The sequence below is a fragment of the Acipenser ruthenus genome, chromosome 2, assembly GCF_902713425.1.
Source record: "Acipenser ruthenus chromosome 2, fAciRut3.2 maternal haplotype, whole genome shotgun sequence".
Lineage (NCBI taxonomy): Eukaryota > Metazoa > Chordata > Actinopteri > Acipenseriformes > Acipenseridae > Acipenser > Acipenser ruthenus.
In genome coordinates this window covers 112,542,048-112,555,491 of record NC_081190.1, presented here as the reverse complement: position 1 = coordinate 112,555,491, position 13,444 = coordinate 112,542,048, and the positions used below count along the sequence as shown (strand labels likewise).

General features: G+C 38.2%; 1 protein-coding gene across 1 annotated transcript in view; it reads right to left on the bottom strand.

The window, feature by feature from the left end:
• The window catches only part of arap2 (ArfGAP with RhoGAP domain, ankyrin repeat and PH domain 2), a 130,989-nt gene that overhangs the window by 34,501 nt on the left and 83,044 nt on the right, over positions 1-13,444 (bottom strand). The window contains exons 23-28 of the mRNA XM_034013433.3: positions 11,845-11,992; positions 10,388-10,456; positions 8,616-8,690; positions 7,031-7,148; positions 6,101-6,229; positions 239-375 (exon numbers count right to left, since the gene is read on the bottom strand). Of these exons, the coding sequence (XP_033869324.3) occupies positions 239-375; positions 6,101-6,229; positions 7,031-7,148; positions 8,616-8,690; positions 10,388-10,456; positions 11,845-11,992 (676 nt within the window). The remainder of the gene's footprint in view (positions 1-238; positions 376-6,100; positions 6,230-7,030; positions 7,149-8,615; positions 8,691-10,387; positions 10,457-11,844; positions 11,993-13,444) is intronic.

Below are 13,444 nucleotides of genomic sequence, written 5' to 3'. Positions count from 1 at the left end.
AAAGCAGTTTGTGTAGGAATGGAATTTATAATGTAATACAGCTATAAATGAAAACAATCAAATTGAAAATAATGAGGTAAAACTTCAAAGAAACTCCAGGGTCGACATTTTTTAATATATTTTTTTAATAAAATGTTGACATTCAAAGTTGATTGACTAAAATATATCTAAAAAAGGTGGGAGAATGCCTTCAGCCTCACTGCAAGCAATTTTAAAAGGAAACATTTTTTTCACTTACTTTTATATCTCTGAACTGCAACAGCTTTTCATCTCGTAATATAAAATAGCGATCCTGGAATTTATTTCCAGACAATAGTTTAGATGGTCCTTCCTTGAATTTCATGTATCCACTTTTAATAAAGCCCTTGGTGTTTCCTGATCAAAAGAAAAGAAAAAAAAGTTGCATTACTATATCTCACATGCTATGAGTTATTCATATGCTGAATGTCTTTTTATCTACCCAAAACTAGGACATCTGTTCACTTAAAAACAACAACAACAACAACAACAACAACAACAACAACAACAACAACAACCCTTCCATTTGAATATACCTTAAATCTAAGGTATGCATATTTTATACTTGTGTAGTCTAATAATCTGATATCTTATTGAAGTTGATGTAAGGGGTGGTATGGTTACGGCTTTTTTAATGTATGACCAAATACAGCAGAAACTGCCTAAAAGCACACTTGTTTATTACACACACTTCCTTACTTTACAACAGACAACCCAATTGTGCAGCTCCAGATCTGCTGTGACAGGTTTGTAGCTGTGGCTGGACCAAGAGGACAACGGTCAGGGGTCTGAAGATTCATCAAGGGAGAAAGAGATGGTAGAGGGGGAAGGGGCAGGGGTCTCGCATTTATCAAAACTTAAAGCTGGATAAGTCCAGGGATACCATCTGAGCGTGTGATGTCTGAGGTTTGGAGTAGAAGGTAGAAAACAACAAATAACTACCATTCTGGGAATGTCTAGACAGCAGCTGAAGATAGAATGCTTGGATGCAACTGAGGAAGCAATGGAGGAGGGCTGAAGAACTTCAGATGAGGGCCCTCAGTCTTCTGCAAAATAATCTAAAGCATAAACTTGGGAAGTTGTGCAAAGCAGTGTATAAAGAAGGAGAATGCAAGAACCAACTTTTATAAAGATCTAAGCCCGAGTTGGAGATACACCTAGAAGAGACATGTGCTAGTTCAAGAAGAGGGGAGCCTAGGTCGATTCCTTCAGATATACCACCTATTAATTCACCAGAATACTAAATTCTTCTCCTAAGTGGAAGGAGGTGGAGCAAGCCGTGAAAAAAGCAAGGGCTTCATCATTGCCTGGGCCCAATGTTGGACCATATTGAGTTTACAAGAGTGCACCTGGGGTTCTAAGATTCTTGTGGAGGTTGATGAAGGTAGCGTGGATAAAACAGATAGTCCCAAGGGCATTGCACAGAGCAGGAGGGGTCTTTCGGACGCAGCCTAAGTGGGAGAGGTGAGACAACAGGCAGTGCAAGGGCTGAAGAGGACTGACAGAAAGGCACTACCGGGCAAGCTTAATCTGCTGCTGCTGCTTTCAAGTTTGGTCTTCCAAGGTTGCTGTGGCTGTTTACTGTTTATGAGGGTTCCCTGTCAATAGTAGAGAGACAGGAAGCCTTGATTAGTTCATATATTAGGAAATGGCTGAGAGTTCCATGATGCTTTAGCAGGGTAGCATTCTACGGTAAAGTGAAACTGGAGCTGACAGTCCCAGCTCTCACTGAGGAATTCAAGTGTGCTGAGGTTGTAATGGAAATGACTGATGGAATCACGTAAAGAGTGCACCCATAGTGAGAACTGGAAGAAAGTGGGCAGCAAAGGACAAGGTGGAAGCTGAAAACCTGCCCTTCATATCGGTGATATCATGGGGCAAGTACAACAGGGAAGAGGAGGCCTTGGTCACAAAGCAGAGAGGCACAAAGCAGCTCCAGCTGAAAGGAAAAAGTTCCTAAAGTGGAAAAGCAGGAGGAGAGGATGAGGTGTGTCAAGGCAGTGTCCCAGCCTAAGCAGGGAGAATGGATGAGATGGGGAGAATTGGAAGATTGTCTGGCGAGACCTGTTGACAATGGAACAGAGAAGTATCAGCTTCCTAATCAGGTCCACATATGATGTTCTTCCTTCACGCAGAACCTGAATGTTTGGGTAGGCGAGAATCCTGCACGTCCTTTGTGTTCATCACCGGCTACCCTGAAGCACATTCTTACAGGATGTAAGGTGGCTGGAAAAAACAGCATAATAATAAGAAGATCAAAAGTTTGCTGCCAATATCAGCAATAGCTGGCACAACATTCCTCCGTTCAGGACAGCAACCAACAGGAAAGGTTATTAGAACTAAGATTTGCTTGGAACAATTGGAGGCTGCTAGAGAGGAGAAGGACATTGTCCTGTGGCCAGTCTCAGCACTCTCCTGGTGGAACCAACAGTGCCATGGGAGGATTTTGTGGATGAGGCATATGAGAGGAAGAAACCCTGGTATGCTGAGTTAACCGCGGAGGTGGAACAGTGAGGTAGAGAGTCTGGGTTTATTCAGTAGCGGTAGGCTGTTGGGGATTCGTCATACACTCTATGACACGGCATCTTGACAATTTTTGATTCAGTGGACAGGAACTGCAGTATATAGTGAAGGCTTTATCTGAGCAGGCAGAGAGAAGAAGCAACTGGCTCTGGTTGAGGAGGAAAATGGCTGATTGGTGACCTCAAAAGAGAGGTGACTGATGAGGTTTGCATGAAACGGATGGCTAGGGCGTGTGATGGGGGAAGTTAATGTCAATGAAAAGGATTGGATGGAAGGTAATTAAACCTGGCACCAGCATTGCAGCCGTTGTGTGTGCTGATGCGCCAGGGAGGCTGCAAATAGGCTGATCCCTAGAGCCAGCATTACACTTCAGTCATCAACACCGAGCCAATAGGAAATCCACGTTACCTGGTGGAGGAAAAGCACTGACGGCTAATATATTACAGAAAAGCTACATCTTGGTTGGTCCCCATCACAAGTATCTCCTTTTAATCTTGGCGAGTCCAATATTATCATTACATAAATGACAGCTATTCTCATGTAATAAACAGGAAAAAAACCTAATTGACACAAAACAGGAAATATCTCATCTTTTCAATGGAAAGCACTGCCTTATTTCCCACCAAAATCTGCAGAATCTTGAGCCCTTCTCATAAGTGCTATTTGTGTAGCCTAAAACCACAATGCTATTGTTAAAATATAAATATTAATTTGCAACACACACTGTGTAGTGTTTGCTCAGGTGCCGGCTGTATTTCAATATAATTTAAATGAACACTTCATACCCCTGAATTTGCATACTTAAAAATTATAACCCCATGATATATGTTGTTAATAATAATGTATTATTGTTTCTGCTATTTATTATTTATAATAAAGTCACCAGAATATTTTACCTTTGGGACTGTGAGAAAGATGGAATTTCTGTAATGAAAGCAGTGTGAAAATGACCACTTCTGGTGCACTTGGGCTGTGCACTGGTAATTTCATCCCCCTGAAACAGTGAGTTTATTAAATATATTTCAGTGCAAATCTCTCACAACCCAGTGTGCCTCATTACACAATTCCACCATGCTCAGCCAAATATGCTAGTGGTAATTAAACATTGCAAATATCAAATGTGCAGAATTAGTATGCATGCTGAGGCATTACATTATTTTCTATACATTTTTTTCTTGCTCTGAACTAAAGGTACTGGATCAGAGAACCATCCAGAATTCCACCCCTTCAAATTAGATGTGAACTACACACCTCCCTTTAAAATGTGCTGACATTTCATAGATTGTATCAGAGCCTGTGTTAGGATGCATAAAGCAACAACACAGCAACAAATTGCCACTTAGCATTTACCCTTTCCTGAAGGAGTGCAATGAATAAACTGTCACAGTTTTGCAGGTAACACACTGACAGTAAAATCACACTTCATTTACTTACAAGGCTTTCTTTTTTATCCCAATATTTAGTGTGAATGGGACATAATGAATGGGGTAATACTGTTAGAGTGGGTGGGTTCTGAGCTGGATTTGGAAAACATTTACTAAGACAGAGCCAAAGGAAACAGCATACCTAATAACACAAACATCAATCACCCTGTACGCCTACATGAGGAGTATTTACAAGCAGTGGAAAACTTTGAGACGTGAAACTGAAGCATATCTTACCAACAAAAGGGGGTTACTATTTATTATACCTGAAGATCTAGAAAATTAAAAGCAAGGCTATCTTTCTAAATGAGTCATAAACACTAGACAAATGATGGTATGGTAAATTATTTATGCTAGCTATGAACACTTCACTGTTGAAGATCTAACCAATAAAATAATAAATAGAAAATAATTCTTTACTCAGTACCCAATTGTATTTTCTAAATCTAATCCTATTAACAAATTAGGTATATGGTGGGGATGTCAGACCAGGAATTGTGCGCAGCACACATGGCCTCAAAGGCCACCTCCCCCCCTTAAAAGCCCAAAAAACTCCCCGGGCATTGCAGGCTCGGCAGCCCTAGGCGTTGCAGGCTCGGCATTCCCAGGTGTTGAAGGACAGGGCAGGAGTGGTCCCTTGGGATGCGATGGCAGGAGCTGACCCTCGGGAGGTAGCTTCAGCTCCTCTGGTGTCGGAGGCGGGAGCAACAGGAAGTCTCCCCCTGGCCGTGGAGTCGGAAGCAGCGAGCAGTCTCCCCCTCGTGGTGGAGGCGGGAGCAGCGGGTAGTCTCCCCCTCGTGGAGGAGGCGGGAGCAGCGGGTAGTCTCCCCTGGCAGCTGAGGCGTCTCTCCCTCGGTCGCTGGGGACTGGTGCGGCTCTCGCTCTGTCGCTGGGGACTGGTGTGGACATGCCTACTATCTGTAGAGGTAGAGTAGGCATGGCTCCTCCAGGCAGTCGAATATGCAATGTCTAGGAGGGACGCTGGGTGATGTTGCTGCTCCCAGGCTTCCCATTGCTCCCCATCTCTGCCCCACAGCAGGTTGATTGCCATCAGGAGGTCCTTCTTCATGCTCCCCTCTGGGTCCACCAGCCCTCATGGGCTCTGGATAATCAGGCTCCCCCCTCGTGGGTGCTGGATGTTCTTGCTCCCCCCTAGTGGGCACTGGAGTTTGCACCGGCTTCTTCCCCTTCTACCGGGGACAGCCACGCCTCCCCTTGTTCCTCTTCGGCGACGGTGGAGTGCCCGGGCTCGGCACATGCGAAGCACCACTCTTCCTCTTTTAGGCAGGTGAGGCAGGTCTCCTGGCGACGGTAAGGCCTTTAGGCGGATCCACTCCTCCATGGTCTCTACCTCACCCTGATCGAAGGCCTTGATGACGAGGGGGTTTTCCCAGGGGCACACGTCCTGGAGGTGCCCATGCTCCAGACAGGCTCCACATACTCCATCACTTAATTTTATTTTTAACAAACCCCCCACTCCCCCCCCCCCCCCAAAAAAAAAATTGTTCACAAAAAAAAAATAATAATAATAATATTTCACCCGCAGTACTATTCCTGGCCTGCGTCCGTGCATATTTCACAAAGATGGCTTGGTGGAAACATCAGACCAGGAAATGATGGATACACAACAGGCAAGTACTGCGGGGCAAGACACAAAAACAAACAAACCAAAACACTTTTAAATAACAAAACACAAACTGCACGATGGCCAAAACAAACAGACACACAAAACACTGAAACCGTACCGTGCTAGTTGAAATCCACCATGAGTAGCAATTGTAGTTATATTTCTCTTTAAACTCACTCACGTCTCATTCTTACTCCCCACTTTCATCAACCTTCCTGGAGTGGCTGCTGCGCTTTATCTAATGGGTGTACCCCGTCACAGACTTGTTTTTAAGTCATTGATGAAAATACTGCTTCCAGGCCAATCAACTATAGGCCAGCCAAAGTCTTTTTCATGATCAAACTGTGTATTATGATAAATTCAAATCACCACAAAAATGGGCAACAATGTCCTAAGACCACCATCATGGGTCATAAAAGCCCTGTAGCTACCAACTTTAATGTATAGTGGTTAAAGAACAGCACAGTGCATAGTAAATCCTTATTGCAACTAATGTTGAAAAATGTACCTTGGAGGAGTCGATCTACATTGGCCGCCTTAACATTTTTGATAATTAAAAATGCAGAGCCAGGTTCTTCGAGAGAGCTCCACTCAAGGACTTGCTCCAGGACCTTCTCTCTGTAGTGTAATGGACGTTCTACGTAAATCAGGAATATGAACAAAGATCCATTAGACAGCAGGCAAGAACTGAAAATCAGATGGGTCATTCAAAAGAAAAGTAGTAGATGCATTAAGAACACAAAATAACGTAATTACTGTACAGTGCAACTAGGAAAAGAAGGTAATTAAAGGCAATCTCTTAAAAAAAAAAAAACAGAAGCATTTATAATCGTCTAAATTACAGTGCTATGGTTTCCACTGCCTTAAATTACAGCTTATTCAAAAATCCACAAGAAAATGACCCATCTGTAAATAATCACTTCCCTTTCAAATTTTGCTTATGCGCTTCAGATTTGCAATTATCATTTACAAAATGTGCACCCAATTATAAAATATACTCATATGCAAAATAGACCATTAAGCACCAAACCATCTTATTTCAATAAACACCCATATGAATTATCATTTGTTTTCAATATAACCCTAATGAATAAAGTGCATTGTTGTCATTTAAGAATAATGTATACTTTCAAGCTATTTGTCTATATACAAAGTACAGTAGAAAAAGGTAAGCTTGTGATTTGTAATGCAAGTCTTATAGCCCAATAGAATTAGAATTCAGAATGATTCCCATTGGTACACTAGTTGCACAACATATTTCTTCAATAGCACAGCGTGAACAATGTGAGCGAATTTGTAAGACACCACATTTCTTCAGGGTACAGTTTTATTAAATAAAGTTAAAAATAGCTAATGTTAACTTTGATGCAACCAATAACACATTCTGAATGGAAACTAAAGTAAACTGGCTGTATCGTATAGTATTAAACGCTCTAACCGAGCTCCCCATTCTCAATAGCTTCAAATGTGGTCCACACATCATTCTGGTCAGGAACGATTCTCTTCATCTCCAACACACAATCAGCCAACTCTTCTGCTTTCATGGTTGGAGAAACCTGCAAAGCATGGCACAATTTAAGCATCAGAAGAAAAGAAAATAAATACACTTATGGTTTAGAAATGCTAAAAAGCATACAAACACAATGCATTTTATTATATAATAAGTGTATCCAAATTGATCTAAAACAGGTGGATCTACATACCACCACTGAGGTAATTCAAATTCTAAAATTCTTCAGTGCAATCCTGTCAGTAGAAACATGTGAAACTCCAGCAAGGGTCCTGTTTAGTTATTTCAAGAACATCTGTACTTAGATTAGCCACAGTGCATATCAAACGAATAGACCCCACTGCCAAGCCTACATATGTTTGTAATAAACATGTCCTTTAGTTAATATAAAATATGTATGTTTTGTCAATTAATGTCCCAAGCATGGTACACCATCTACTGGTGTAACAGAATATTCATCATTGACTGAAAACAACACCACTTTGGAGCAATTCTTGTTTCACTAAGGGCCAGAGTCAGTCGTCCCACTTTAATGTTGAATAAAATACTGTTCATCTTACAAAACTAGTAAAAAAACAACTCATATGAAGGTAGAAACCTTTTCAAAACAGAAATAAAATAATCTACCATTTTAAAAATATGATGGGATTCGAGGGATCATCTGGTTAGCAAAAATCTAAATTGCATTTCTGCTTTTTAATACAGGTATTACATAAACATTCAGTTTTTAGATTTTGACATACAGATTTTTATTCTTCACATGACAAAAATGATAGATAGAACAGGTAATAACTTATAATACTGTAAAATAAATTATTTGTATCAAGCATATACTATAAAGCTGTGCTTATATCTTATGTTCTCCAAGAGATTAAAATGAGAGAACCAGAAATGACAAACGCCATACTATAACTAATCCTAGACTTTTCAGTCAAGTCCAATGAAAACAATGATCTCTATCTATTGTACTAGTGTGAAGGATTTCAGTATAATCTCATCTGAAATCATAATCTTTACCCAGCCAAACCAGCAAGGGATCGACACAATGCTTTCTGTAAATTCCACTTGAGGACCAACAACTGAGAGCAGCATCTGCACCAATCAGTGTTTCATTTCATAGTGCCGGCAAGAATTTCTATTTCTGAAAATGTACAACCACAACGTACTTTTTTTTTTGTTAACACAATTTTCTTTGAGTCCAAGCGTGTTTCTTAGAAATTGTTACAGTATTTAAGCATACAGATACATTTTTAAAAACGGTCAGCTACATAATTTGAATGTAAAATATTATTTTGAAACAATCAAATTACACTATTTTGGTAAAGATCACAGCAAGAAATATTATGGTTTCAGTTACTAGGACTCTTGATTTTCAGTCAGTTTTTAGTTTGAGTATAATTTGAAGTAAAACGCTTGAAAATCTCCCCATCATGTTGAAATTATAAACCCACAAAAACAAATCAACTGCTTCTGTTTTAGGCTCTGTTTATGACTACTGTATTCAAATACTTACCTTGACATTAAGACAATGCTCGGGCACCTTTCTCTCCAGGTAAACCTCAATGATGATGTCTCCTGCCTGTGAATACTACAAACAAAGCTGATTTTAATGATTTCCATCTGGTTTCATGATATACATTATCATTATACATGTATTTCTTGTATATCATGTATATCATTATTACAAGTATTTCTTCTACTTTTAAAGCATTTGTTTTTCTTTCAATACATTTAAATGTTTGCTTGAGTGTCATTAACAGGTTATCTAAAAATTGCCCATTGATAACCGACAGCATGGCTGCTGTTTGCAGCGATTTCTGGTCACTGTATATTTGTTCGGTTTCTCAGAAGCACCCACAGCTATTTTTTTCTTGGCAGCCAAACAAACTGGAAGATGTTGGTCCTCACAGGCTTTGTTACTGCTGCTGTGGGTTTTACTGGGTTGGCATAGCAACCACAGTTATGTGCTGCTGCATTTTCACCCAGCATCCCCCCTCTCCTATTCTTTAGTAATAGGTCCAGCTCTCAACTCTAACCAAAAAGGTTTCTGGATGTGTTGCACTAGAATGTTGTGGCTTTGTACGCACCTAGCCTTTTGGACCAAGTAGCCAGTAGTCTCTTAATAAGGGGCCACACATATTTTGTTTTATCAAAGTGGATTGTGTAGATACTCAAGAGTAATTCCCTTTAACAGGTTTTAAGTTGTTAGGTACTAAATAACTTCATGCTAAGCTTGTTAATAACACAACAAAAAACAAAGTGGACTGTCGTATGCACTTGTATACACAATACAAATCTGACAGAGTGATTTAATATGCAGCTATGAACAAAAGTTTTGCATCACCTACAATTTTAGGATTGAGATATATATATATAAGGGGTGGGCATCGATCTGAAAATTGTATATCGATATCGTGCAAGTATTTCAATATCAATATCGATAATATCGAAGTCTTCCAAAACACAGAAAAATAGAGGTACGACACAGGCCCGGTTTTTGGGATGGAACCGCATAACAGTCTCGCGTTTTGATTGGTCCATGTCTGTCACATGAATGTGTCGTCACACGAGTGGGAAAGCTTGCAGGCATTTTTAACATTGTGATCAGAGAGAGAGAGCGAGAGAGAGAGAGAGAGAGAGAGAGAGAGAGAGAGAGAGAGAGAGAGAGAGAGAGAGAGAGAGATCTGCTTTCCACAATCCTTCAATTAAAATATAATGTGGTATTTTGCTGTACAATACCGCAATATGGAAATTATCGATATTGGTGCCCACCCCTAATTTTATATATCCAAATTATGTTCATACAGTTATATATATATATATAAACAACTATATGAACATAATTTACATATTTTATTTAACATCATGTAATCAAAGAAACTACAAAATGATATCACAAAAGTCTACTGGAAGCCATAATAGTAGTACAGTATTTCATGTTAGATTTCGAAAAAAAAAAGTTTTTCCATTTTGTCAGTTTTTCATTAAGCTATGAAAACATTATGTAATTCAACATGTTAACGTAACATTATTCAGTAGGTTTCATTCAACTTTATGAAGCAAGTCAAAAGTCAAAGAGAATGGTAAACATTTGACCAGAGAAGTTTCCATTATTTATGAAAATATTAACTCTCACTGAAATATTAGCAGTTGAAATAGCAATGCCATTGTATTTACAAGAGCATTTAAGTTCCCTCACGGTAATGCCTAAATATTTATACAAGCAGTGCAATGTCTACTTTTAATAACTGCTTATCTAGTTTAGGAAGTTGGAATGTCACTTACCAAAGTATCTTTCAATTTGGTTATAAACCTGTTCTCTATTTCCATCTGTTTAACTTGATATTCATTAACCTGTGTGGTACAAAAAAAAAAACAGCATATGCATATTGAAATACCCTGAACTTCTGTGTGTATTTCTGGATTATAGTTGACCAGAAATACACATTATATTAAAGAGTAAGTTGCTGGGTTCTGAAATATATAGTGTTACACGTCCCCACGTGTTGCTACAACTGTTTAAATAACTTACCTGTCATTTTTTCTTTTCATTGTTAACATCCTGACAACTTTTTAAACTTATAACTTTAAAGTCTGTTTCAAAGCTGTTTTCAAAATGTCCGCTTTAGTGCACGCATAGTGCAGGAATCATTTCTCACATTGTCAAACAGGTAACACAACAATAATGACCCATGATGTGGTATGGAACAGAACAGCCAGAGCACTTATGTTTTTTTAATCATTCAGTGATTTAGAGGACTGATCTCAAACCCCAGTGCACTAGAGCAGACATTTTGAAAAGAGCGTTGAAAACAGACTTGTGAACTGCATAGTCCCACCTTCATTATATATATTCATTAGATAAATATGGGACTACATATGTAAACCTGCCTAACCTGGGCCAAGGCAATATATGATATGACCTTAGTGCCATGATAATGTAAATAGCCTAAATATGTTTCTGATGACTTCTGTGTCTGCCAGAGTAAGCCATGACATGTGTAGATATACCCCAAGCTAAGCAAAAAGGCAATGTTCACACATGTCGGGAATATGGTTTCTTAGAGAAAAGAGTAACCCTTGCAGAGCAGCTCAACCAGTACTAGTGTGTGGCCTGCATTATAAAGTACATACCAAGTCTGTGCGAACGTAAGAGTCAACATACGAAAGCAGAACTCTAAACTTTTTAAATGAAGCATGTCTGCTTTGAAAATTTACATTACAGGGTAGTGCGCTGGGCACACAGTAAAACTATGCACACGTTGTAATAACAAAAGTTTTTGCAACTTGGCCATTTGGTAGAAAACTGTTAATACAACCACCACAGGCCTTTTACTGCAATATAGGGTATGACACAAGTCTACAGACCTGTAACAAAATAAACATCTTTCGACTTTTTTTCCCTGTTCTATTAGAAACAAAAAATATAAATTGGCTTAAAAATAAATACGTCCAACGCACTAGATATCCATGATATACTAGAAAAGTCCTTTGCTTATAATTAACTGCATTTAGAACAAACAAAATATGTTTATTGCTTGAGGCAAACAATTATAGCTTTGTTCAACCATGCAGTTCAATTCAGGAATACTTTTGCCTTTGGAAGAATATTTCAGTTTTATCACTGCTTATACATATTTATGAAAAGGGTCAAAATAGTGTGCGTTAAAATTGATGTGCCATGCAACAAAAGTAATTGAATACGGACGATAAAACATAAGTAATCTCAAATGTTTACTCACATCAAACAATTCTGCATAATTGTTTATAAGGTCTTCAATGACAGTGACTTCTTGGCTAGTTTGTCCTTCAGTTTGGAATAAACAGGATGAAAATACCAAAGCTAAATTGTGTGTACACATCTGATTCATATTTGAACATTTCTGCACCCTGGATAAAGAAATAAAAGGAAAAATTTAAATCAGATATTCTAGTGTGGAAATAATTTGTATAAAAAAGTATTTTTAAGTCACTTAGGCTCTATTCATAAAAGCATTTGCTGATTACTGATAATCATTAATAATGTACTAAAAATACTGATATGCATCATTCTATGCACAACATAAATCAAATAAAATTAAAAATATAAGTGTATGACGACATGTTTGTGAATTTTGTATTACTAAAACATTACTTTAAATGTAGCTTATAAATTAAACATAACATGATATGACAATAATAAACAAGCTTTTTTGTTTTACACACTTATTGTAGAATATGATATCAAAGTTTGATTTCTAAAGTTGATATCAAGTTGCCATTAACTATGATAGTGTGGTTTGGATTATAGGTCAGGTCAATTCAGACTACTTGGTTCCAATCATTTGTGACAAACAGCCAGGATGGAAAAAGGAAAATGAATCGGTCACAGAGCACCAATATTTAGTAGGAAGGGTAGACCATAATGTCAATAAATTAATTTTAGCAGTTACACTGAAAACAATAATTTGTTAGTTTTCCCTTTTTTGGAACCTCAACTTTGTACTTCTTTGTCGAATGACCCATATTAGCCCCAGCCACGTTAAATCATGAGGACTTTAAATTTCTAACACTGTATAATTTCTTATTCTTGCTGTAAAAATAATCCATGCACAAAAAACATACAACACAGTATTACTGTACGAACTACATGAAAGTTTTTAATGAGGCAGTAAACCCCTCTAATTCCTGCAAACAAATATGCATAGTAACTGTTTTCCAAGAAATGTTCACGCTTGTGAAGACGTTTCAGTCTCTTGCAGTTATCATTTATCTATAGATAGTTTTCTATGGACATGTACACTGTGTCCTTTAATACATTCAGCGCTGCAGGCCTGTGAAGCAGTAAACAACTCAACTCAAAATGGCACACTGTGCAGTTTAGGAAAAATAACAGTCACAACAGACCCGTTAACTGGGTCCCAGCTTGGGTCTGTCCCTACATTTTAAAATATGTATTTACATAAATAAAAATAAAACTAAGCGTTGAATGAGTTCAAAATCCTGGAATTACATGCGATACAGAATGTACTTGTTTACAGGAGCAGTGGGGTAAAGTGTGTAGAAGTGTGTTTATTTAAAAAATAGATGTGCTTACACGAGTGTATAAAAAAAACAATTTCATTAAAAGGTATACCTTGACAATTGTCTCATTGCTGGGACCACGTGTCTAACATTCTGAGAATAAGAGAGCTTTTGTTATTGCTCAGAGGCTAAACGCTTGCTGTTCTGTATTATTATTTATACTAATTTTGTTAAAAGTAAAGTATAACTGATAATGTTACAAAAACTGGTGTTAAACGAACATTAGGCAATTAATAAGGTTTACATAATACAATCAAATCAATTAAAAATTAACAAGGT